Source organism: Hippocampus zosterae, chromosome 5 (assembly GCF_025434085.1).
Source record: "Hippocampus zosterae strain Florida chromosome 5, ASM2543408v3, whole genome shotgun sequence".
In the NCBI taxonomy this organism is placed as follows: Eukaryota; Metazoa; Chordata; class Actinopteri; order Syngnathiformes; family Syngnathidae; genus Hippocampus; species Hippocampus zosterae.
This window is the reverse complement of record NC_067455.1, coordinates 8,696,531-8,722,769: the sequence shown is the minus strand read 5'-3', so window position 1 is coordinate 8,722,769 and position 26,239 is coordinate 8,696,531. Positions and strand designations below refer to the sequence as shown.

At 41.3% G+C, this 26,239-nt stretch overlaps 2 protein-coding genes across 5 annotated transcripts in view; one reads left to right on the top strand and one right to left on the bottom strand.

Moving 5' to 3' along the window:
- Positions 1-861: 861 nt before the first annotated feature.
- Positions 862-26,239, bottom strand: part of gabbr1a (gamma-aminobutyric acid (GABA) B receptor, 1a) — a 49,801-nt gene continuing 24,423 nt past the window's right edge. For 2 of the 4 annotated variants that reach the window (XM_052066374.1, XM_052066376.1), the window contains exons 9-24: positions 25,230-25,400; positions 23,482-23,583; positions 21,997-22,062; positions 20,929-21,120; positions 16,548-16,793; positions 16,134-16,197; positions 15,109-15,186; positions 10,692-10,842; positions 9,398-9,530; positions 8,562-8,678; positions 6,552-6,662; positions 5,764-5,857; positions 4,498-4,625; positions 4,285-4,413; positions 3,526-3,669; positions 862-3,345 (exon numbers count right to left, since the gene is read on the bottom strand). In XM_052066374.1, the coding sequence (XP_051922334.1) occupies positions 3,061-3,345; positions 3,526-3,669; positions 4,285-4,413; positions 4,498-4,625; positions 5,764-5,857; positions 6,552-6,662; positions 8,562-8,678; positions 9,398-9,530; positions 10,692-10,842; positions 15,109-15,186; positions 16,134-16,197; positions 16,548-16,793; positions 20,929-21,120; positions 21,997-22,062; positions 23,482-23,583; positions 25,230-25,400 (2,211 nt within the window). In that variant the 3' untranslated portion in view covers positions 862-3,060. Of the gene's footprint in view, positions 3,423-3,460; positions 3,670-4,284; positions 4,414-4,497; positions 4,626-5,763; positions 5,858-6,551; positions 6,663-8,561; positions 8,679-9,397; positions 9,531-10,691; positions 10,843-15,108; positions 15,187-16,133; positions 16,198-16,547; positions 16,794-20,928; positions 21,121-21,996; positions 22,063-23,481; positions 23,584-25,229; positions 25,401-26,239 lie in introns of all 4 variants that reach the window. The other 2 variants (XM_052066375.1, XM_052066378.1) reach the window with 2 other exon arrangements.
- tap1 (transporter 1, ATP-binding cassette, sub-family B (MDR/TAP)) overlaps positions 19,361-26,239 on the top strand; it is a 106,971-nt gene continuing 100,092 nt past the window's right edge. Inside the window, exon 1 of the mRNA XM_052066384.1 lies at positions 19,361-19,364. The gene's annotated coding sequence lies outside the window, so the exon portion shown is untranslated. The remainder of the gene's footprint in view (positions 19,365-26,239) is intronic.

The window sequence follows — 26,239 nt, the reverse complement described above, 5'->3', positions numbered from 1 at the left end:
TAATATTATTTTTGCAACAAGAGAAAGCTTATCCATGCATCTTTCAACTCTCACAAGCTGCCCTACTCCAGGAGCTACCAAGCTAGCCGTCATTGCAGCTACCCGGAAGTAGTGGCGCAATTTAGGGAACATTTAAGCACTTGACAAGTGTTTTGACTCAAAACTTTGTGCTACTGTTATCCATAATAAAACTCAGAGACTCGAACGCAAACGCGAAACACAGGCATTAACGTGTGCTGGTAACACGTAACTGCAAACTTACCTCCAACCAGTGTTGCCAATGCCTCAGAAAGCAGCTGTCGCTAAATGACGTCATGACCTGATTTGCATAATTGACCATGTGCAGGAGGCTGAAGGAGTGGAATAACGGCGTGGGAGGGACTAAAGGTGAGTAAAATAACACCTAAAATATATTTACAATTACAAATGATGACAAATTAAAATATGAACACTAAAATATGTCGCTTGATTTGTCGCTAGGCGCATTTTTGAAAAGGAGTCGCCAGAGGGCTCAGTAAGCTGGCTGAATAGAGCGAGAACGTTACCAAGTTGACAACACTGCCGCCAACAGACGAAACGGGGCGCAAATGTGGCACGTCATAATACCCAATGCATTATGGGATTGAAGTTTCAACGACTTCATTAAAGCACACTTCAACCTAACATGGTGCCATCTTGTGGACACGTCCGGTGATGTGAAGTCACCTTTATGTCCAAAAGTATTGAGAATAGTTTGAGTTTCTTATTATTTAAATGTACTCTATCTATAAAATCATAGTCTAAGAATAAGTATCAAGTTATAAGCAACCATGAGGTCATTTCAGTTATAATTTGACAACATTTGCTCTCCACTAAAAGAAATTAAAGAAAAACTGATTTTATTGATTAAACTCACTTACAGTATTTGCATACACATACTGTATACGGAAATATATTAACATTTATAGTATGATCTTAGATAATACAGTGAATACAAATATGACCTTTTCCACAAACATTGTCATACATGTGCAAGATTTACCAGAGTAGTTCTGCATTCATATGACTTACTGTCTATGATACACTGTGATATAACTGCACGCTTCATAAATATATATAAATATGGCCTGTTAATTTCATTTGCCGAGCCACTTCCGCACCCTGAGCTAACGTGGATCACGAAAACAAAATAAACTGTTAAAGTGCCCGCTGAAATTATCTACAAGACATAGATGTATTAAGCGTTTGGGCCAATATCATCATAATTAACAATATTGTCATGTCATGTGACTGCTTCACTTTACCAAAAAAACAAGATTTGTCTGTTATATGAGCAGGATGTGCAGGCCAACATCATGTCGTTTCACTTTACTAAAAAGAAAGCAAACGTTTTTTGCCAATTATGTAGAAACAAATCTGTGAAACTAATTCAGATAAAAATAATCCAGAATTTCCGTGACATCTGAACTGTGGTTGTCATGAGACAGTGTCACTTAGCTAAAACAAAACAAAGAAGACTGGCCTTAGAAGCTTAAAGTATACAAAGCTAATTGAAGGTGTAAAAATGAAATAAGCTAGAATATCAAAATTGTGTCATTGGGGACATGAACTGTACGTGCAACGTCATGACATGTGACTGCTTCACTTTACCAAAAAAGAAAACAACACTATTTGTTTCAAAGAATATGAACCTCGAAAGAAGTGTAACAAAACTTTGATGGAAGAACTTTTAAAACTAACTTGTCGAGCTTGTGTGAACAGCGCGTCAAGTTGTCATGTCGCGTGACCGCTTTACTTCACCAAAAAGAGAATAACGTCAACGTAAAGAATCTCAATTGTGCTTGTCGTGTTCATTATATGTACACAAGTAGAAAGTTCTTTGCGCATGCGGGTACGTTTCATCTTAAATTGCGGCGTTACTGTAATCAGGGTTAAAAATGTGAAACGCTGTCCTCGTCCCTTCTTCGGTGTTTATGGCTAAAAATGTCTTGACACGCACACGTGACAAAAACAGGACAACGGAACCACAGAGGTGCGTGTGTGTGTGTGTACATTAAAGACACAAAGGTTCTGGAATGTCTCCCCAAAAGCTCAGGATGGGGGACTTCTGTGCTGCAAAGTCTGGAGATGTGCTTGCTGTTGCCACGGCGACCAAGCGCTTTTATCCCGTCACAGTGTCAGGTGGCAGAGCCGGTCCAAGCCTCCATTGAGCAACATTTAATTCGACTTTGGTTCATGTACTAGTCTGCTTTGTACTCACGAGTAAGACGATTCAGCGCAGTAGTAAAACAAACTTGTCGTGCTATTCATGTTTTTTTTCGTACTAAAAGTGCCAGATGTCAACTAGTAGAATATTTTGTGATGAGTAGTACTACTACTACTAGTGGTAAGAAAGTTGTTTTCCAATTGGAATGAGTTGTTTTGGCAACACAGAGTGTAGTAGTACATGGACCTTGAGCTCAAACGGCTTTCGTTGGGCCCTTGATTTCTGCCAATAATGTTGATTATTGATCATTCGTTGTTGATTTTTGAAGAAATACAAGGAACTGAACTAAGGTAGTTGGAATAAGGTGAAAAAACACACACATACATGCACACACACACACACACACACACACACACATATACGCACACATACGCACACACTTCCTTACAGCATATGGGATGTGCATTAACATACCCGGAACACACACTACAATTAAAAAGCATACCCCCCTCACACACAGGGGGTACACAGACATGCACATGAAATATGGATGCCCAAAATAAAAATAATTCGCTGCTAAAGCTCGGTAAAAATGTGCAAAAGCTTTAGTTAAAGAAACACTGGAAATAAAACCTCATCCAAACAATCTTTTTTATGTTACTCTGTTCCTCCCCAATAATGTCCCCCCCCCCAAAAAAAAAGGAAAGAAAGGACAAATAAAAATGAAATATGCGTTGAATGTAAATTGCTCATGTAGGACCCCTAGTGGCTAACTTGCACCTTGGGCCGGCTCTGTCAGGTGGTGTTGATGCCCCAGTGTGCCCACCCGCCCCCGTAACGCGTACCAGGGTCCCGCGTTTTCCCCACGATCCGGCCTACTTGTAGAGCAGCGGAATCTGGCTGTTGTGACAGTGGTTGCGGCTCATCTTGCTCTCTGTCGGGTACAAGTTAGACGAGTTGGAGAAGGACGGTGGTAGCGAGTGATTGTCGGCGCTCGGGTAGCCCGGCGGGGGCAGCAGGGATTTGGGGTCCGTCTGGGACAAGGGCGGCGGCAGCGGGGCATTGTGGTTCTGGTTCTGGCTGGCCGATGGGCGGCGTCGACTTCGTAGAGCTTGTCTCTCGGCCAGCTGGTTACGCAACGCAGACACGCGCTCTTCTTTCTAAGCCACAAATGAAGACATCACTTTTAACTGGCGTGCACAAAAGTGACACACTGACAATAACACACACAGCGACACTGCACGCACGCACACACACGCACACACACACACACACGCACACACACACAAACACACACACACACACACACAAAGGGACAGACAGCGCCGCATCGCATGAACCTCCTGTATGATCTTCTGCAGCTCCCTGTTTTCCCTCTCCAGCTGCCTCGACTTCTCCTCGTCGTTGTTGTTGGTCGACGAGCCCGTCTTGAGCGTGTCCTGCTGCTCCGACTGCCACTCGCCACGCGTGATCAGACGACGCATCTGCGCAGGAGGACACGAGTAAAGGAAAAATTGCATTTATATCACATAATCAGTGAAGAAGAAATATTGAGGCTATTTATTATTCATCATATTCTGAGCTTTTTTATTTTATTATTAGCTCAGCACAAAACCTTACATACGAATGAAAATAAGATGGTTATTTGGCATTCATGGACTCGTTCACTTGCAAAGACATATTTAGATGTCTTTTCAGATGCCACACATTTAATCTTGAAAAGGGTCTGAAAGGGTCTGAAAATGGCCTTCTCAGACCCTTTTCAAGTACAGTCGATATAAAATGAGGAGCTGGGATTAAATGTGTGGCGTCTGAAAAGACATCGAAATACATCTTTGGGAGTGAATGAGTTGAAAAGTAAAACTCTGACTGAAATAATTTATTGGAGCCTGTATACTATTTCACGTTGACACACACAACCTTTTATAATATAACAAAGTGCAAATAAGAAATGTCATATACTAACGAATGAATGATGCTTTGTTAATCAAGGCAAAAAAAAAAAAAAAGTCACCTGCAAAGTTGCACTTCTCACACATTCCTGCAGAAAGCAGTGTTTCCACTGAAATTCTAACGTTGCTGTAGTTTGACTCCCTTACCTTTGGCACAAAGAGCACCACCAGGGTGATGTAGGCCGAGAAGACGATGGCCAGGGCGGCGAAGGCGAAAGAGGCGTCCTGCTGAGAGGATAGGATCATCGTCACCGGCGCCGTGATCAGACACAGCACCTGCGGGAGGGCACAGACGGATTCAGTTTGAGCAAGGACCTCCACCAAGGCCCCAAATGTGCAGACGGTAAGCCGGTGACTCACCGCCACGTTATAAATGGCCATTCCCACCGCCCGGTGGTCGTTGATCTTCTCTGTGGAGACGGACTTGGTCTCATAAGCCAGGAAAATGCCAAGCAGCAGCAGTAGACCCTTGTAGCCGTAAACCACACCTGCAGGGGGCAGTGTGGGACAATTTCTTAAACTCATTTTTATTTAAGAAAAAAAACCACGGTATTGAATAAAAAACGAATAAAACAAAGAAGAGAATATGCGGAAATGAACTGGTTTGAGTGTAATAACTCTACATTGGCACGCGCCGAGTCACAACGACAAATGTTGGCGCGTGGCCTCATGAGCAACATCAGGAGCTCAAGTGGCCGAGTGTGAGCGCACGGGCGTGATTTCTGCCGATAGCAGCTCCTTGCATGCCATTGTCATTTTGTATTTGTGTGCTGGACTGTGCCATTCAATAAATGGCTAAAAGTGCAACAGTGACTGTGGCTCTCCTTGCCCACACACGAGGGCATGACAGAACCTTAATCGCCCCGTTTTTATCCCCTTCTTTCGAGTTGATGTACTTAAAAGGTACTACTGTATTCAGAGATTCTTCAACAAACCTTGGACCAACTGTACTACTTTCCTATTCAGAGAGCATCTTGAGGCATTTTAGGGCGTTTCATTGAGTTTTCGTAGACGATAACACGTTTAAAAAAAAAACAAAACACGAGGATAGTTGCAATTGTGACGAGTGAACCTTGAATGTGAAAAATGAAGCTGGTGGCAAAGAAAAGGCTCACGGCAATGTCAAGAATTTTGAAAAATGATATAATATTGAGCAAGCGCCAGATGTCTGCCGGGGGTTCACATCCCAGTGAAACCTTAAATGCCAATTATCCAAAACTATCCATCCAATATATCTAATCCGAATCTAGTGATCTGAGTTCAAAACTTGGGACATCAAACGTGTTGAGCTTGAACCATGTGTCTGCGCCCCCCCCCCCCCCCCCCCCCCCGCCCCTCGCTCTCTCTGTACAGTCTGTATGTGTTTGATTCCTGTTCTTAGCTGTCTCTTATTTGGAAGTTGAAAGTGCAAGAAGTCACTCGGCATCTTGCTGACTGACAGAGAAAAAAAAGAAAAGAATAAAAGCCGCGGGAGAGAAAAAAAAATACGAAGGCGTCTTGCCGCTGTCCATTGTCTCATCTGGTGCGACGCCAGTGAAACGCTACGAGGCCCTGACCTACTTTGTGACCCAGATAAGGAGTTCAATGTGAGTAAGGAGTAACAAAACGAAGACGGAGAAAACTCACCGAGCCATGTGTTCATCTTCTCAGAGCTGCAGTGCTCCAGCAGAGGCTGGATCAGGACGTCCAAGTCCACTTTGGGGGCCTCCCTGGTGAACTCCTGCTCCAGATGGGGAGTTGATAGGAGATGAGTTTTAGTTTTTTATTGGTTGATAGTTCAAAGTGTCACAAAGACAACAAATATTTAGCGTCAAAGTCACTCTTCTGTTTGACATACAGTATTTCCTTTCACAGGAAGCTAATTTTCCCCAACTTTCAGGTGAGAGAGTGTTTTTTGAGTAAAACCGAGCCAAGTTTTTTTTCTTGGTTTTTCGTCAATCTGGTGCTTATATAGTCGCTGAACGCAATTTTGAGTCGCTCTCAAAAGATAAGTCAAAATACACTTAAGAAAATGTACGAGTAATTGACAACACCCCCACCCCCCCCCGCAGAAGTTTATAAGCACCCGCAAATGCCACAAGATGGAAGAAAAAGCACAATTTTTTCTATTAAACAGGGTTATGGCCTAAATAACTGAACCACATAGGTCCTTTGGCAATATGCAACACTGTGGCAACAAAGCACTACTTTTATGTTAAACGGGGCATACACATTAATTTCGCCGAATGAAGGTCCGCTATCTTCATGCTGACGTGCAAAACGCCATAGATGGGCTAATTGCAACTATACAGCTTCAAACAATTGCTACTTGGACATAGAGCAGCAACACATACAACAACAAAAAAATACAATACTCACAGGCATATATTCTCTCTACTCTGTGGAAAATGTAGCGCACTCAGCGGTAATTTTACCTCCACGGTAATGTGTAGCGGGTCCACGATCTGCCAGATGACCAGTGAGAGAAAGTCCACGGCCAGCAGCACGCCCACCGTGGCGTACAATTTCCATGGCTCCAGCTGTTGCTAAATCAAACGCGCAAACAGCAAACGGCAAACAAACGACACACGACAAAAAAGAAACAATGTCAGCCAGGTAAGTAAATGTGTAAAACCTTCCATTTTAACAATAAAATAATACTCGCTGCTCATTTTTCAGTGGTCAAGTTTACAATTCGTTCATTTGTATTATTAATAAAAACTGTAGAGCAAAAACAGATCATTTTATGGTTTTCCTAAAATGTTTGTATTTCATGTACAATTGCATATTTTGACCCTTTCGTGCACCCTGTAACCTGAAACACTGTAATAACCGCTGTCCCAGAAACATAAATATGAATTCATGCCCATTTTTTTTATTACACATTTCATAAAAAATCTATGAATCATAAAGGAACAACTTTTTGGGGCAAAATATAAAATAGAAACTGGTTCAAATGTAAAATATTTTTATTTTACATAAAACTGTTTTCATTAAGCATTAATATAATGTACAAAAATATACAGAAAGTAGAACTACCTGCAAAATCAACTAAATTCAGGAACCAAGTAAACGTACTTCCCACCCTAAGTGTTGCTTCTGAATGCTTCAGCACCGACTTCGGCTTTAAGCGTTTCTTCACAAGCAGCCTTTTTTCCCAGACTGTTAATACTCATCCATATTCATAAATACCCATAAATATTGCACTCGCCATTGTATTTTGCGGGGCCTGCAGGTGTATCTTGTGGGGCCTTTGGGTTGAATTATATTCCACAAATACAAAAAAAAAAATAAGGCCAGTTGAGGACAACCACGGCGAAGATAACTGAAGATAAGTGTGCTGTGTTCAAGACAGCTGGGAAAGAAGGATGGTGCCTCTTGGGAGATGTACAGGCTGACATGTCGATCGATCCACTGGGATAAGATTTGGTTGAAACCCTCACCATGTCTTGAAACCCTAATTTGAAACCCCAACTGATTTATTTGAGCCAGAATTTAGTTTTAAACCTTAGTTTTCAATCTTTTCTTTGAACCCCTAATTAAAAACTCTAATCCTGATTTGAGACTAAACCAGGGGTGGGCAATTATTTTTTGCATAGGGCCACATGAGAACCAGAAAATATAATGGAGGGCCGGATCAAAAGGGTGAACTCAATTCGACATCATATGAATTGGATTTCTTTAATTAAAAAGCAGTGTTTTGCATTTGTTGGGCTCGTTTTTCAGACTTTAAGAGTACATTATTCGGTCGTATTGAACGGGATTTGCTTGACTTGGCGCTACTGCGGTCTTCCGTATCGTCTCCCCCTTCCTCCCTATGCTCTGCAACTTGAAGTAACTGTGCCACCTGGCGTTAAAATGCCTGTCATTACAAGTCCAAATGAAATTAATGCAGTCGTTGACATCTAACCTCAATTGTGTACCAACCTTTGGTGGTCCGGATTAAAAAGACCAATGGGCCGGATTTGGCCCGCGGGCCGTAGTTTGCCCACACCTTGACTAAACTCTCATTTTAAACCATAACTTGAAACCCAAACCCTGTTTCGAAACCCTGGTTTGCAAATTGATCTGAAATTTGATTCATAACCTTATATTAAATAATAATTGAAACCCTCTTCAAATAGGAATCCGAACCTGAAATCCAAACCGTTTTAAAATCTGAATTTAACATTTTGCAATCATAATTTGAAACCTTGACCTTATTTTCGGAACCATAACCCAGGCATGAAACCCTAATTTGAAGCACTAATAATAACTTGAAACCGTAGAATCCGAAAACATGACATTATAATTCAAAACCCGAACCGGGGCTAGAAACCATAAATAGAAACCCTATCCCAGACTAAAACCCACAATCTTTCTTGAAAGCCTAATTCAACACCCCGTTTTAAAAGCCTAATTTGACACCCAAACCCTGGCTTGAAACCTTTATTTTAAAGCCGTACCTTCTTTTTTTCCTTTTTTTCATCCTTCTTGGTGAAGAGGGTGTGGACCCACCAAATCTTAGTGAACATGCTGCCGTACGCCAGGCTGAAGCCCAAACCCAGCAGCCACAGACGGAACTGCAGGATGGAAAGACAAAAAAAAAAAGTTAATTTGAGAGCAAAGAGGAGTCCTAAGGGTGCAGCCTGAGCATGAATATTAAACTTTGGAATATTAAACTTCATCTGTCATTGACCCCAAAGGTGGACCAGTAATTACTAGCACAGAACTTGTGTAGATCCCAAAGATACTTTAGAGGAAAAGCAATTTAGCCATTTCTACTTTTTTGTTCTTTTATTTTAAGTTCTAAAGGGCAAAAAAAAGGCTAATGAATGTTCCAATAACATTCTCAACATCAACCAAATCCATCCATGTAAAAAAAGTTTCATTTTACATCAGTAAAATTCACTTGCACATTAGCGACCCAAAGGAGGTTAGAAAAAAAAATCTCTTCTCAAGACCAGTTTGACCGATCAACAAGAAATTAGGTGGACAGGTTGATCTTTTCAGGACAGACAAAGAGGTCTCTAGAATCCATGGCTGAAAGTGGACAGGAAGTCGGCCATTCTATTTAGAAGCAGCCATTTCAGTGGACAACTGCATCAAGCGTTTGCTGAACATTTCAATGATTCTCGGAAAGTTAGGAAAAACGAGTACCCAATCTGAGTTTTATCGATGGACAAGAAATTGGGTGAAAATATCATAACAGGTAAAAAAAAAAAAACAAGACCCAAGTCTGAACAGGAAGTCTGACGTTTTGGTTTGAAGCAAGTCATGTTGGCGGTGGTGATTTGCATACCTGGCAGACGACGGGGAACTGCGATCGATGTACGTGATGTCCGTCGATTCCGAGCGGGAAGACGGCGGCCAGAGCCATCATGCAGCCCGCTGCTGTCATGTTGTTCAGGTATGGCTGAGAGTTTTGGATGTAGCTGCAATAGCATACATACGCGAATCGTCACTGACACAAATCAGATTCTTTTGGTCGGTTTGGTGATTATGTTGTGACAGAACACAATATTTTTGGTGGGTCTTGAAAGCTTGTTGAAAATGCTTTAAAATAGAGAGGTCAAGATGGCTGCTTGGAAAATGGATGGCAGTAAACGAGTTAAATTATTTTTATTTTTTTTACATGTCATTAAATGGGATTGAGAAATAATCCATCTTGAAGCAAGCACGCTGGGACTCTTATTTGGAGAACTGATTGATCAAGTTTGTGAGAACACGTGCAAAGGAATATTTGAAATTGTGTTATAATCCGTTTTCATGAGTTTACCTGTGTTCCAAATGTGTCGGAATGTTAAAACTATACATAATATATTTTAAAAAATTAAGAAATAAAAAAATGATGGTCTCTCTATGCTACGTATTTCCACCGATCGCGGGTGTTCTGAAACATCCTGCGTGATAAACGGGGGTTCACTCTATTCAGCCAGCATGCAATCACTTGAGTAAACATTTCGTACTGGTTTGTCCAGGTAATGACTTTCGACAAGCCTAAATGCTCCAATTGGACGTGAAGTCGCTTGTCAGTGTGAGACTTCCAACCGAGAGCCACTTAATGAAAACATTTGATGTGATCCGACACTCTTCCCTCAGCCAAATTGCGTGTGAAATCTAATCAAAGCCAGAAGGAGATCCCACCGCCGCTTTCCTCCAACCCCCGCGGAAATTGCCGAAAACTCCTGATGAGCTCACCGACATATTGGACTTGAGATCAGTGTGTCCAGGTCAAACATAAATTTAGCATGTTGGATAGACCGCAGAGAAATCTCGGATCAAAAGGCATTTTTGAAGGATTTTAGTGCGATCGTTTCCTGAAGCTATCTGCTGGGATTGTGAAGAGCCTTGCCGCCCACCCAGTTCTGGGAACGTGAGGCTAAGAAACATGGGAAATTAAATATCTTAAATAACTTATCCATCCATTTTTTTTATCCACTTATTCACATGAGGGGGCTGTAGCGCTGGAATCGAACCCTGCACCTATGCGCTGGGAGGCGGACATGCTCAACAGTCGTCCACCATGCCGCCATTCCTCAAGTAATCAGTAACTTTGGAAGCTCCAAGTAGTGATAATATGCATATACTCTTACCGCACGTTGCCGTTGTAGATGTTAAAGGTGAGACACACGACACCCAGCAGGATGCCGAGGCCGGCAAACACGGAGACGGCGGCGAACAACTTCTGCGACAGAAAGCGGTACTCTTTCTCGACAACCGTGCGATCCGCTGGAGGCCCCGCCCCTAAACGGAGAAATTCAGCACATGCAGTCATTTCACACACAGGTCTTGAGAAAGCCATTTGTGGATTTTTGTAATATTCTCGATGCCCATCCTGAAGGAGACGTCAGTTCAACAGTTTCCTTCGCGATATGTTCGATACGCCCTCACTAGAGTAAACACGGTATTATGATTGATACTGCGTTTGTGGAATACGAATAAAGCAGCCATTTTTCCACGTGCGGTGAAACTGAAAATGACCAGGTCGCAGTTTGCAAACATCACATGACCAAACCCAGAAAACAGGTGAGTCTTGACGGTCCATACCTGTGCCCAAAGGCACTGTAATGTCATATTCAAGCGACGGCGGGTGGAAGTACACGGCAAAAATGGCCGCCCCCTGAGACGGATAAAAATGGGTGGATTTTGCTGCTTAATTCATATTCCACAAACGCTATATTACTCTCACTGCCATGTTTAGACAAGTTAGGGCGCATAGAGTATATTACTGTAACATTTTATAACATCATTATTGAAATTAGACGAGTGGGGCCACATAGGACATAATTATAAAGAGCATTTTTGACTTGACTTCCCCCTTTAAGATCCATGTGCTACTACTTGTACGCTCTCTGTTATTAACAGCACTCTTGTAGGGTATCAAATACATACTCCGACTGATTTGAGAGCAATTGGAGTATTTATTTATTATTCACACACACACACAGTACTAGATAGTGAGTGAGTGAGTGAGTGAGTGAGTGAGTGAGTGAGTGAGTGAGTGAGTGAGTGAGTGAGTGAGTGAGTGAGTGGGCATGTTGTGTGCTAATTAAGAGCGTGTAGTGTGGAGTTAACAGCAAATGCTCCCAACGTGCTCCAGCTTCAAACCAACTTCATTGCTCACTAATGAAGTTCAATGAGGGGCAGATGCACCAAGGAAAGCTTGTTTTGCTGTTTCTTTTTCTTCTTCTTTCTCTACCCTCACAATACATAGATGTGTGTGTGTGTGTGTGTATTTCGGGGAAAAGGGCTGATACAATATTGAAAGGCATGCATCGAATATTGATATTATGTATGAAAGAGAGAAATGGGGTAAGTCAGCTGGCGCATGAATGAGAGATGAAAAAAATGACAAAATATTGAGATCGTGATGTACCACATTGTTTTCCCTTTGGAGACAATAGGAATACGTGATCCAGATTTTTGGGTCTACGTCAGGGAGAGCAATTGTGTACAAGGACATATGCATGTGCGAGTGTGTGTTCATGAAATCATGATGCAGTGCATCTTTTTTTTTTTAACAATACAGCATCGATATACAGTCAAATATAGATTTATGTGTCTATGTAAGACAGAAAAATCGGGTGCGACTGTGTGTGTGAGTGTGAGCGCCACATGAAGCTTATGTGTCAAATGTCAGCATCGGGTGTCAACCCCACGTCACCGCGGTAACACAACCGATGTCTCCGCGGCGCCATCTGTCTGACGGCTGACAAAATTTACTTCCCACATGACACCAGCCCGCCGTTTGACATGTGAGACAAAAAGTCATGTGAGTGGGATTCTTTTTTTCCAGTCAGATTTGTCTTTATTTTTTTTTCCATTTAGCATTGTTTTCGCTTTGACTTGTGAGCAGAAATTTGAGATGCAAATGGGCAGGCAACTCAACTCACTTCACAATAATGAACAGTTTTGTTAATTATTTATGATCAATTATTTGAAAAAAAGATCCAAGCTGTTTAATGTCACTCACAGTTCAAGATTTCTGTCAAATTAAAAATAAAGCAAAGAGAATTGTATATTACGTATTTCAAACATCCACTAAGCTCAAGGCTAAAACACCAGAGACAGGCTAATAAATAGCATGTAACTTAGAGTTTAAAACCAAATAAACAAATTTGAACACACACCATAGAACAACACATGCAGACAGGTTTATATATTTACTTCAACATAAATATACTTTAATATATTTAATGAGCATTTATTTTTTATTTTAGTAGTTTCTTATGTTTTATTTAATCTGCATTGTGTAGTAGCTGCCCCCAAACGTTATTTTCTTCAAATTAAAACTACTTTCAGGCTTTGGTGGTGATGGATCAAGTATTCTACGTTCAATATTTAAGCAACATTTCTAATGGTTGAGGTGCTACACAAAGTTTCATACGAGCGTGAAAAATGTGGGTGTGTCATCGTGTACATATGTGTTAACCATCTAGCGTCCTTGACTTTATAAAAAAAAAAAGTGGAGAGAAAAGTAAAAAAAACATGAGAACAGAGTGTTGCCATGGAGACGCAGCTCAGTAGCAGTTGCCACAGCGATTAGAGGAGAGCTGAAGTGGTTGTTAGGGCGACCGTGGAGACAGAGAGAGAGACAGAGAGAGAGAGAGAGAGAGAGAGAGAGGGAAGGAAGGAAGGAAGGTGAGAAGGAGGGAGAGAGTGATTGAGAGAGTGAAAAGGAGGTTGTCAAGGAGGCAGTAATAGAGGGAGAGGTGCGGGAGAGGTGGTGGAAGGAACAGTGATACAGAAAGAGGTGGTAATGAAGGGAATGGTGGAGAAATGGACAAAGGGGACAGGAAGGTTGGTATTGATGGAGCGAGGGAGAGGAGGAGTGATGGGAGCAGAGATAAGGGAGTGAAAGGCGAATGATGGAGTCAAGAAATTAATCATGACGAAGGGTTGGGGTTTGGGTAAGAAAGTAGTGAAGGAAGAGGGAGTCACAGGAAGCTACATGGGAGGGGATAATGGAGAAGGGAAGGAAGAAAAGTAAGCGGATGGAAGTGGAGCCGAAGGAGGGAGTAATTGAAGGCGTGATGAAGGGGAAAATGGAGGCAGAGAAGAAAAGAGTAAGGAGGTCGTTAACCTTAAACTGAGGGCAACTTTGCTAAAAATGCCTGTGGGAAGGTGCACCCAAAGTCAATTTTTAGCTATTCTTGAACCATTTGGAGTATCAGCATAGTTTTGGTCACTTCTGAAATATTCAAAATGTCACATTATTAATATTTCTCCCATTCAGTAAGAATTTGTGTAAGTGCTCCCGTCTCGGAACGATGGATGTTCATCTAATTTTCTTTCCACAATATCTGCATTGAAAATGGATTTAGAATGTTGATTTGGACTTGAAAACACCATAGGATCAAAGCTGATGTCTCCGGAGTTTCGGTTCAAATTTGACAATTGTAACATGTAGGGCACCATTCAAATCATCATCAATCAATCATCACCAATCAAATCCATTCAGCTTTTAAAAGATGTATCACACATGATGACGTGCATCAGCGATTTGTTTTGACAGATGCTGGACGTCCCCATACGGGGCCGTCCGAAGTTAAAGGGTTTCAGGAAGGAGTAAAGGATGTTGAGAAGGAATGATAGAAGTAAGCAGTACAGGAAGGAAAGAGTAAAGAAAGGAGAAAATAAGGCAGTGATGGATGGTACTTCGGGAAGGATCGAAGTAAAAAGTGAAGGAGGGTATAAAGGAGGGGGTATAGGAAGAAGTGGAAGGAAATAAGAAAGGAATTTGTGATGGAGGAAGTCCATGAGCGGATTAAGTAAGATGTACAGTTAAGGAGGGAAAAGGAGGTAGTGAAGCACAGAGAAAGGAAGGAAGTAGTGAATGAAGAAGTGAAGAGTGAAATGAACAATTGCCCCCCCCCCCCCCCCACTGAGCGGGCATGAACTTCCTCCCATCCGCACTTGTTCGCGACCATGTGCGTTTGAGTAAAGCCATGCATGCTTCTGCCTTTAACAGTAACACATCATTTTATTCAAAAGGCTCTTCAAAAAAAAAAAAAAGGTCAGCTCTTCATGGAGCGCAGCGGCCAAATGTGTCAGCTCACCGGGGGCCTCCAAATCAGCCTGGGCGCACCCAAAAACAGCACAGCGGTCAATGAACAGAAGTATTGGGACATCAACGCGGATAGTTAAATTGATGTACGTCCCTCTAATCAACCACAGCATTCTGCACACATTCAAATGTTTTGAATGATCAGCATCTTTGGTGGGATTGATGTACGTGATCTAAAAAAAAAAAGGGTTTCATGTCATATTACTGAACAAATAATGTTCATGTGAGCATCGAAAGGACTTTTTTGTTCATTTGACTATTTTTGTGCTTTCTACTGTCTTTGTAATTAATTTATTGTTTTACTGTTTGTTGCTGTGGGATTTTATTTTTGCTCCATGTCCAGCGCTTTGGATACAACGGTAGTTGTTTTAAAGTGCTCTAAAAACACAGTTGAGTTGAGAAACTTTATACAAGGAACCGAAGGAACCTCCTCCACAACTCACCGATCCAGACGTCCTTGCCGAACCACGAGAGGTTCTTCTGAGAGCTGTCGTAGTAGCCGATCTTCTTGTAGCTGCCCTCTGGGGGGGGATAAAAGAATGTATCCATTTATGTACAATTACAGTGCAACCTCAAAAATCAAACGGAATATTTTCCAGAAAAAATATGACAAAAAATTGCAGAAAAAGAGAGTCAGGTGTTATTGTTTTTTTTATATTTTATTGATTGCATTTGTAATTATTGAGTAGCGTGATTATATATATATTTAGAAGCATTTGTATGGATTTCACGAGCGCTCCAATAAGTCTCCTCACTCCAGTGCTTTTCATGTTAAGAATGAAAATGCGCAAGAGTAAAGGAGGTATGGAAAAACTAGAAGAGAAGGAAAAACGCAAAGGAGGAGGAGAGGAGGGGGAAAAAAGGAGCTCATGTAGTGGCCTTGACCGCGAATAATAATGAGCTCCCTCGCAAAAAATTCCCCCCTGTAGATTCACGTCAGGTCATTTCACTGTGCGGGCCAAATTACCTCTGACACCACCACACAGCCTGACGTGAGGCTGGAGTGTGAAGGACGCTCATCTTTTCAGGAAGAAAGTGAGAAAAGTAATCATCCCAAAAAGTCGTTAAGTGACAAAATGCAGCCTGGTGGCCCATCGCGCTAATCCAGCATCAAGCTAAAACAAGCACGTCCTCTGCTCAGTGCAATTACAGAAGATACACAGGGCAGTTAGATGATGTTTGCAACCCCCTCCCCCATAAAAAAAAGGATTTTACTCAAATGTGAGTCGAGAATCCAAATATTCTACAAACAATTTAATTACAACAGTGAATCACGGAGAATACGCAAAGGGAGGATAAAATATTGCTGCATGCTTTGAAGGGGTGGATTTTTTTCCCCCCATATTGTCCCAAAAATAATTCTTTCTGACATGATAGCGTTTCAGTTCAGCTTTAGCTCCTCTGCATTTCCATGCAATTTTGCCACAAATAGTTTTCTCTCGTTTTCAAATGATATGAACATTTTTACCTTGCAGCTGTTCAATGAGGGTCATGGCCATCCTGGAACCCTGAGCATCAAACACCACTTGGCCCTATGGAAAACGGACATTTTTAAGGGAAAGAGCAAACCTCTTAGTTAAAATGGGGAACTTTGAAAATATTCCCCAAATTGAAAACTGTCCATGGGGATTATGGGAAAGAACTGAAAAAAAAGTAATTCAATGAAAAGGAATCATTTTGACGCATTCATTTGAGCATTCTATTTTTCATAGACATCTGTGCTAAAAAGATAGCTCTCCTTGCCTCCATACGAGGGCATTGCAGTCCTTAAAAACCAATGTTCAATTAAGTACATTCCTGCGTTACTCTGATAAATTCCTTTTAATTCCCTTGGCATGTTTCCGATTTAGAAAATGGATTTGCGTCTTGAAGCCAAACCTACCGAAACGCCTTCAAAGGAGCTGGTGTTGAGTGCTCGATAGATCTCAGATGTGATGTCTTTGTTGTTGTAGTTGAAGTCCTCCAGCCGCCGCCCCTTGGCCTTGAGCGGCGCCACCGTCTTATTGAGGGCAAGCGCCAGGGCCCAGATGGCATCATAGGCCAGCGGGGCCTCCTGGAAGCCGCCCGTCTCCTCAGGATTCTTGACGCCCAAACGGGAGATCAAGGCAGCCAGAAATTCCTGGGATGTCTGATTGAGCCGAAAGGCAAACACAAATAATTTGATACGGTAAATTGGCAAATCACTTTTTGTCACATTTGTTAAAACTCTCTATCAATCAATCAATCTAGCTATCGAGTTAGCTAACTTTATCTATCTATCTACATCTATCTATCTATCAATAGATCGATCTATCCATCTATCTATCTATCTATCTATCAATCAATAGATCGATAATGTTAGCTAACTCGATAGCTAGATTTATAGCTAGATAGCTGGATAGCTAGATATAGATACATCTAGATAGATAGATAGATAGCTAGATAGCTAGATAGCTAGATAGCTAGATAGCTAGATAGATAAAGCTAGCTAACTAGGTAGCTAGAACTTGACTTGAATCGGGTGACTTTGGGGCTTATTGACAGCAATACCAAGTAATAACACAGGCTCATACCATTTCGTTGCTTGTTATCCCAAATTTCAACTTTTTAGCATGAGGTGGTTCAGGAGCAGAAGAGTGCAAATTGATTTCAATTTTCCATATTTTAAGTTTTGTGGGGAGCATTGAGGGAAAAGCACAGCCGAGACAGCTGCGGAGATTCCAGTTTAGGCCATTCTTCACATTTCTGTCGGTCGTAGTAAAGCAGCAGAAGTTTCAAATGTGCTACAATTTATGATAATGCGAGTTTTTGACTCAGAGAACTTCTGACCCTCAGTGGTCATCTGAAGTCAATTCAACATCAATAATGACATAAAAATCCAAAATGGAACATTGAATTGATGTCAAATTGTTGTGAGCGGTGGGATGACTGGGATCAATTTGGGGATTTAATTACAGTGCCAGTATGTGGTCAATTGCTTGGAAAATTAACCCACAATTAAGTGGGGGTGGGTGTATTTTGTTGCGTCAAAATTTTCACATTTTTGCATGGAGTGGTTCAAGGCCAATTATTTTAAATTGCCATCATTTCAGTTTTGTACAGTGCATCGAGCTGGACTTGATTCAGGTCACTTTGGAGCCTAATAATAGCACCAACATATGGCCGGGTTGTTTAAAAAGGTAATAGCAGAACCAATGTCACAAAGATGCGCGTTTAGCCAAATGTTCACCTTTGGGCATGCAGTGTTTCCGGAGCATGACTTTAGAGGACAGTATGTGTCAATTAATCAGGATTTGTCAACAAAGTGTCATGTGAACCTGAGATGTAATGATGGCCACAAAATAACCGCATTAAGTCTGATCGAATTCCATCAAAACACCTCACCACCTGTTTTGGGTCATAAATGAGCCTCGGGTGATTTGTCAGATCCGTCCTCTCGGCAGAGAGCAATTAAGCTAATCTGAGAGTGCTCATGTGTGACGGCAGATTATTGCTCGCAATCATCAAAATGTCCCAGAGGATTGCCCCGCAAGCCCACGCACAAGTCCAATTCAGCTCTCTGACAAGTCCAATTCATTAAAAAATTCCACCTTGGCATTTAAACGTGACGTGCGATCCCACCGCCTCCAGTGCTTGGCACACCAGCCAAGAGATATGCCAATTTCAAACTTGCAAATTGAATCGGAAATAGAGTGATTGCACGTACGCATCTATCAGAACGGCCCGTGGAGGAGTGCATCAACGATAAAGCAGCAGGTAGCAGCAGGTTGTAGCAGGTGCGCTATTTATTACAAACAACAGCTGCTGATGGGGGGGGGGGGGGGGGGGATTGCAAGGACGAGGCAAGGCGGGTAAACATGAAGAGCAAAAGTCAACAGCGCGGCAATCAAAAAAAGGTCAATTAGAAGAGATGAAGCTTCAAAAACCTTGAAAACATGAAGCTTGAAATTTTTTCTCATAATACAGAAATCTTGAATGTCCAAAGATGGTCAATTTCAGATTTGTTCACAAATAGATACTCTTGGTCTGTCCCCACTTCATCTGTTCTTTCCATGGGTCATTAAGAAATTTAAAGTGTCAAAAATAACTTGAGAACTGACAAATGAACGTGCCACAGCGCTTCCTCGACTTTGTTGTAGCCATTTAACATTATGTCACCGTAGAATTGAAAAATCTGGATTTTTTTTTAAATACCACTGCTTTGCTGAAAAAAAAAAGAGTAGTTAACCTAATAACTACTATTACAAATATTTGCAGTAGAAGGAGCACATAACATCCAAACATTCTTTAAAACTACATCTTTCTGTGGCCATTTTTGGCCATCAACCGGGGTAAAAAAAAAGTAACATTGAAAACAGCCCAAGGGTTAACAAATAATACATAATTCAAAATAATAGTCCTGGCATTTAAAGTTTACAATCCTGAAAATGACAGAATTTTTGATCAGGGCTGAAATTGATTATGGAATTTAGAAAACAGGAAAACAATACTGACATATTTACAAAAAAATGTTGAAGCACTCTTTGCTTGTTTACTTTTTTGGCCTTTAGCTTTTCTAGAAAAAGCTAAATGCTCACCCCTCTTCAGAGGCTTTAGATTATGTCAGTGCGGAGATGAGCAAAAGGAAAATGCTGACAAAAAATAAATAAATAAAATAGAACAACAACAAAAATTGAATAGGCGAGCGTGAATTTTTCCCTCGAGGGGAAATCCTCCTTCTGTTGGGGAGATTTAGCAAACATTGCTGATAAACGCTCAGAATATTTATCGTCGGCTAAACACTGAGGCTAAATCATCTGTGCAAGCAAACACTTTTACATGACAATGAATTACTTGAATGAATTTCACATTGGCAAGAGTGCGGCGAAACTATTGCCGACAGTGCAAAATATCAAGGGAAAAATATACAGTGATAATCTTCACATCAGTCTTACTTTCAGCAATAACAAAAGCATACTAGCTTGCGGCACCTATTGCTAATGTTAGCTTGCAGACCGCCAAATGAAATGTGATATTTATAATCGAAATGAAGTCATATTTTCCAAGAACGCACAAGTCTAATAGCGAGTAGCGCCTGGGGCAAATGTCAGTAAACAAATCACTATGAAAAAATGTTAGAAAATGAGAAAACAATGCTAATAGTAAGCCGTACCTTAAGTTAAAATGAGTTATGAGTTATCAAATCACAATGTAAAATGTATATTATTACATGTACATGTACATGTATTTTTGTTTGTTGTGGACCCATGAGAATAATAGCAGCCCCGACAGCCAATGTTGGTTAGCAAGTAAAAATGTGATATTTATCATCTGAATTAAGTCCTTTTTTCCAACAAAGGCGAATCCTGAGCAATATTAAACTTAATGTTGGCTGTCATACGACTTTATGGGCAGATGTATAAAATGTGACATTCGTCAACGGAAGTAAGTCTTACTCTCTGAAAAATCACAAACATAATAGCTAGCGGCACCTCGGGCTAATGTTAACGAGAGAGCATCTCCTCGGTGATACTGCTAAGAAGACAATCTCTGTGCTCATTTGGCCGCCTTAAAGGTCACAAATCCTCCAAACTGTTACTGGAGGACAAAGTCAGAGCCAAGTCATTAAAATTCTGCCTGAGTATCATAATATTAATGATAATGTCATACATTTTACGACAAACCATCCAATTAAAGTGGTGATTCTTCCCGGGGCCGGACCCGACTACATCCTTAATAAACTACGTTAACGGCACCGCATTAACAATGCGGTACTTATCGCCGTGTAAAAAAATAAAATAAAAAAACCCTCCAGGTGATAATGGACTTTGGCGACCAGGCTGTCCAAATTGATGTATTCTTCCATCGTGTTGGCTAAATTTATTTAGATGTTAAAAGGTGCCCTGGTTGTTGACAGTCCACGGTGTACTCAGTCAGCTAGGATAAGTTCCAACTCACCTAAGAGTCGACACGAACCGATAAGATATACAGAAAATACGTGGATATTAAAGGTCTGACGGGTATGTTCAAATAAACCCACCGTATTTTGCCTACTTGTTTTTTTTCCCCCCAGAATGAATGAATATACATTTAAAATTTCCAGAAAAACAGTGTGGCATTTTCATTCCCTATTCATTATATAGTGTCCTATCCAATAAGTTTCCCATGTTTTATTCTGCTGCTCTAATGTGTAGTGAGTATAGGTTAAGCAGGATATTGTGGCCTCAATCTCACTACGCATCTAAAAAGTAATGATCGACAACAAATAGGGTAAGATAACCAAAATAGTGTTTCTTTGCACCTACCATGTTAGAAACACCGCGGACGGTCTCGGGATTGAGCATGACGATCTCGGTAGTCACGTGACCCTCCACGGCCTCTGTCATGTTCTCCACGGTGCAGTTGATGGTTGGGTCCTTGATCTTGAACCAGTTGTCAGCATACCAACCGATCAAGAACCACACATACTTCTTCCCGTAAAGCTTCTCCTTGAACACCTTCAAAGGGGCGCCGTAGAAGGGAGGGAAGAGCGTCAGGGTCCATCAGTGGTGATGGTCAAGGGCAGCAAGGCCTTCTGTGCTGGGTCAAAGCACTGAACTACATCCATGCATCTATCCATTTTCGAATCTGCTTATCTTCACAAGGGTCGCGGGCGTGGTGGAGCCTACCCCAGCTGCCTTTGGGTTGCCAGCCAATCACAGGGCACATATTGACATACAACCATTCGTGCTCATACGCACATCTAGGGACAATTTAAAGTGTTCCATTAACCTGCCACACATGTTTTTGGAATGTGGGAGGAAACCAAAAAAAAAAATTGCATGACAGTTGTGTAGCCAAAGCCACCAGACGGGGCAAGCTCTACCTTTGTCTAAATGAAGCTCCTCAACTCACTTCAAAATAATTTCCTGACACCAAGATGCCAAAAGATGGTGGCAATGCACTAATTTTGTCTGAATGAAGGTTCTCAACTCAGTTGAACATAGTTTCTCGTCACCAAGATGCCTGAGTACATAAGCAGTGAATAGTTGAGTGTGAATAAAAGAGGATAGGTTTAGTAAAAACAAATCTGCGAATATATGAATAGAGAACTGAGAATATGTGAGGGTTCACTCTAAATGGCACTGTTGTGTGCCGCGATATTTCACTTTTGTACCGTATTAGTAATTTGTAGATTTGCAACGTGATAGTGATGGTACTGAGAGGAGGATAAAGTCCCCCAATGTATGAGGATCTGATAAAAATAAAATACAATAAAATAAATGAATAAGTGTCACCTTATGTCATTCCATTGATTCATCACGGTGAAAAAGTAAAGTCTGGGGAATTTGAGTGTATTGGGATTAATTGAGCAGAGAAAAACAGGCGCTCACCTCACAAAACACTTTCCTAGCTTCGGTCTCGTAAAAAAGACCCACGATGATCCTGGCGTCTTGACGCTGAGAACAAGACAGAAATACTTTTAGACCAACATCAAAAAACAAAAAAATTAAAAATTAAAGGTTGTGACTAAGGGTTAATGTCGTTTTTCAGGGCAGTATTTGATTTGGAAAACAGACGGATGGAATAGATCATTTGTAGATGACGACAGAAAATAAACATCTTTGTGTATGTGAAATGATAATGAAATAAAATGTTTTAAAATATGGCAAATGTATTATTTCAGTAAAGACATAATTATTATTATTGCATTTTTAATGAATTTTCTAAAATTAATTGAATTAGTTACTTAAATTACCCGGTATGTGAAATCTAAAAAATATTTTTGAGACATTATGATTAACAATAAATACACCAACTGTTTACCAACTGTTTTGATTATAAATCTTACATTTGCAGTACACAGACAATTGGTCATTTCACTAATATTGTTTTATTTAATTTTTATAGGAAATAAATTAACCCCAAAAATGGTGGTGGTCGATATAAAATAGTTTCTTTTACCAAATGTTTTGTATTTTGACATTTACCATAAAGAAACCAATCATAAAATCAAGAAGAAACATTAAATGTTTAGTGTGTAAAACTGTTTATTTTACTAATCGTTTTATATTTTATTAATAAAAATGAATAAATAAATAACGAAAAGATTGAATCAACAAACGTGTCATGTGCATGTTTTCTTATTTTATATTAGCCGGTATGCTAGCTCCTTCTTCTGTAATTTTGGATTGTCTTGATGCCCTGCGACGCACTGCTGCCTCTCGCATGTCAATCGAGGTACTACAACAGATCGCGCCAAAGACAGACATGAAGACCTGCTAAACCAGCGTTCTCTAGCAAGCCCAGATAACCACTATGCCAAGTTATATGAATGACTCTTAAAGTATAGTCTAGCTTCTTATTCTTCAGATTTTCCCAGAGTAAGAATCCCCTGCGGCTCATTGCTTCCTCTCGCAAGCCAGTTCAGGTACTACGTGAAGTTCTTTGATCGTGGCAAACTTTCCGGTTGGGAGAACAAGGGCTGCAAGCCTCTTAATCACTCCTACAACTGGCCGAGCTTCATCATCATCATTGTATTTTCTTTCAGTACAGATGCCTTGTGTCATAGAATAGTTGCCTCAAGCAGGTCAGTTTTAGTACCACATCAGACACTGAGAGATAAGTGCAAAAACGAATGCAAAATGAATACGTCAAGCGAATACAAGCCGTTGATCTTCAGCATTCCAGAAGCTCAGGATCATCTCATTAACACTGCACATTAATTTCAGCCAACTGGCGTCCATGCTAATGATATTTGCAGCAGTGATTCGAGAGTCCCTGGAAGAGAGGATGTTGGTGGGCAGGGGGGCAGGGGTGTGGTGTTGACGCTAGAGGAGGGCTGGTTGACAGCTGAGGTGAATTTTTAATCAAAGCACCTTCAGATTTTTGACAGCCACAGCAGGGTCGGTTAGGAAGCTCTGGCGAACGCTAATCTCGATGCCGGCCTCCTTGACTCGCTGCTCCAGATCGTCCAGGGTCTGATGGACAGATGAAAACAAAGACATGGGGAAAACATCAAAGGCGGAATAGGAGTTATCTTTCAAGAAGATACCGGATAAGGAGACAAAAGTTAAAAACCGTGAGCGGCGGGGGTGAAAAAAAGTGGATTATTAACCTCCATTACAACGTGGCACAGTAAGCGTCTTTGTATTGATCGCAGAGTCTGCGTGAAATGCGCGGCGCGATCAATGTGCTTTCGCCACCAATATTCTGACAAACGTGTTGAAAAAGAAGTCCGATAATTACCGTGAGTGATCGCTGGAAAGAGCAACACGGCGTCAGCGGTAAACAAACACCAAGAATACGCTCAATGGCTAATTAAACCAACCCAGTATGAAGCAAACCACATCATTTTAACCATATGAAGGAAGTGATTAAACCATGAACCAAATCAAGCATCCGTTTGTTGTTTAACATGACTGCTTGGTTGCCTGCTCGTTGTTTTCTTGTGATTGCATTCAAACATTTCATCCAAATACAGTCGTGCTACCTGAGTATAACTTTAGCCTGTTGCCGAAAAAGAGGATACAATTTCCATGATGAAATTCAACAAGAGTAATTTCCAGAATTGAAGAGTGCCGTTGACAAATACACACGCACACACACACAGAAACACACACAAAGAAAAAAATAGACTCTCTGAGCAAGGTTACGATTTATAGGAGGCACCTTCAGAATAATCCAATGTTTTCTCTTGGCCATGGGATGTTTTTACTTGTGTGTTTTGGTCACGTCATTCTGCTGTTGTAACACCTTTGACCTGCAAACTGACGCCAAGATTTCTGACACTGGGCAGCACATTGTCATTCTATCCTGCACAGATTTGAAGATACCATATGTGCTAAATGCAGCAAAGCAGACTCAGAACATAACAGTGGGGACAATGTTGTTTATTCCCTGGTATGCTTCTGTGAACATGGAGCTGCTGTGACTTGCCCCCCGAAAAAAAAAAGTGTCTCATCTGTCCATCGGACATTCTCCCAGAAGCTTTGTGGCTTCTCAGCATGCAGTTTGGCCATTTTCTTGTTTGGTTTTAACACAGTTCTGCTGAACCACAATTCACAAGCAATGTATAATGTTCATTGGTTGATTTCCATTCAATTTCTCAACATTAAAGTACACTATCTATCTATTTATACATTTATTGATCTATTGATCTATTTATCTATTCCATTCCATTTTCCGATCCGCTTTATCCTCACAATTGTCGCGGGGGGTGCTGGAGCCTGTCCCAGCCGTCTTCAGGCAGCAGGCAGGGGACACCCTGAAGTGGTTGCCAACCAATTCACACAGAGACGAACAACCGTCCGCGCTCACACTCACGCCTACGGACAATTTTGAGAGTGTGAGAGAATGTGGGAGGAAACCGGAGTACCCGGAGAAAACCCACACAGGCCCGGGGAGAACACGTAAACTCCACACAGGGAGGCCGGAGCTGAAATTGAAATTACTTCTGCACTGTGAGGTCGACGTGCTAACCACTGGCTCACCGGACTGCCCTATTTATTTATTTATTTAATATATATTTTTTTCTTTTTTTATTTGGTTGGGGTATTTTGGGTCCACCTGTGTAATTGTTCAACTTGTGAGGAGGGTGTACAGTGGGGTGATGTGAGGTACTGACTGAGGTGAAGACTTCAGTGGTCTGCTGGATGGTGGCAATGCGGGTCCACTTCCACTTCTGGAAGAGCTGCACTCGGGTTGGGTTGTGCAGTGTGGCTGACGGGTGCGTGCGGAAGAAGGTGGGAAAACGTTGGCGATTGGAGAGGGCCGGCGAACTGGAGCCATACGAAAGCTGTGAAGAAGATGAACAAAACAAACTTTGGAGAGAGAGGTCTGCAAGGCGGGGCATCGCTAAAATGCCAAACGTTCAATGTTTCAAACAATTAGTCTCACGGTGACAAGTGGAAGGAAAAAAACCCTCGACAGATTTCTTTGAAAATGAGAAAGGTGGCATTTAGGAAGCCATTACAGACGTTCCCTCCCTCCTGTGTGATGGATGTCAGGCACGGCGGACAATGCGTACTCATCACAATAATCGTAATGACACATCCCTGAGAGTGCAGCGAGTAGATAATGCTCATCTAATGGCATCTAAGTGATGGAAAATTTGAACAAAGATGCTTTCAGACTATTTGGAGGTGCGAGCAGAGAAATTTAAGAGATGACAACAAGGAGAGCTCAGATCTCCATCAAGGAGGTTCTGGTGTCATTGCAGTCGGTTTATTTGTTTAGTTAGGGACAATTAAAATGGTGGTGCGGTATCACTTTGGTTGTCCAATTTTGACCTCATATTTTTGATGAGATATGATTTCAATGTGATGTGGTTGTCATTCAGCACAATATTTAAACCTCAAACAAAATCTTTTCATTCTAACTCATCGGGTCGCTTTCAGCCCTCAAGCGGCAATCAATGCTCAACAGTGCTTTTAGAAACGGATACACGGGATCGCATTAAAAGAGTGAAAACGAGAATGATTAATACCCTGTTTTTGATCCAGCAGGAACCAGAGGTGCCGGTAAAATTACTGATTCAACTCAAGTAAAAAAAAAAGGAGAGTATGAAATATATCAACTCATTCAATGGCAGTCGTTTTCAAAGCAGATTTGCGTTTCTTGCCAGATGCTTTTGAG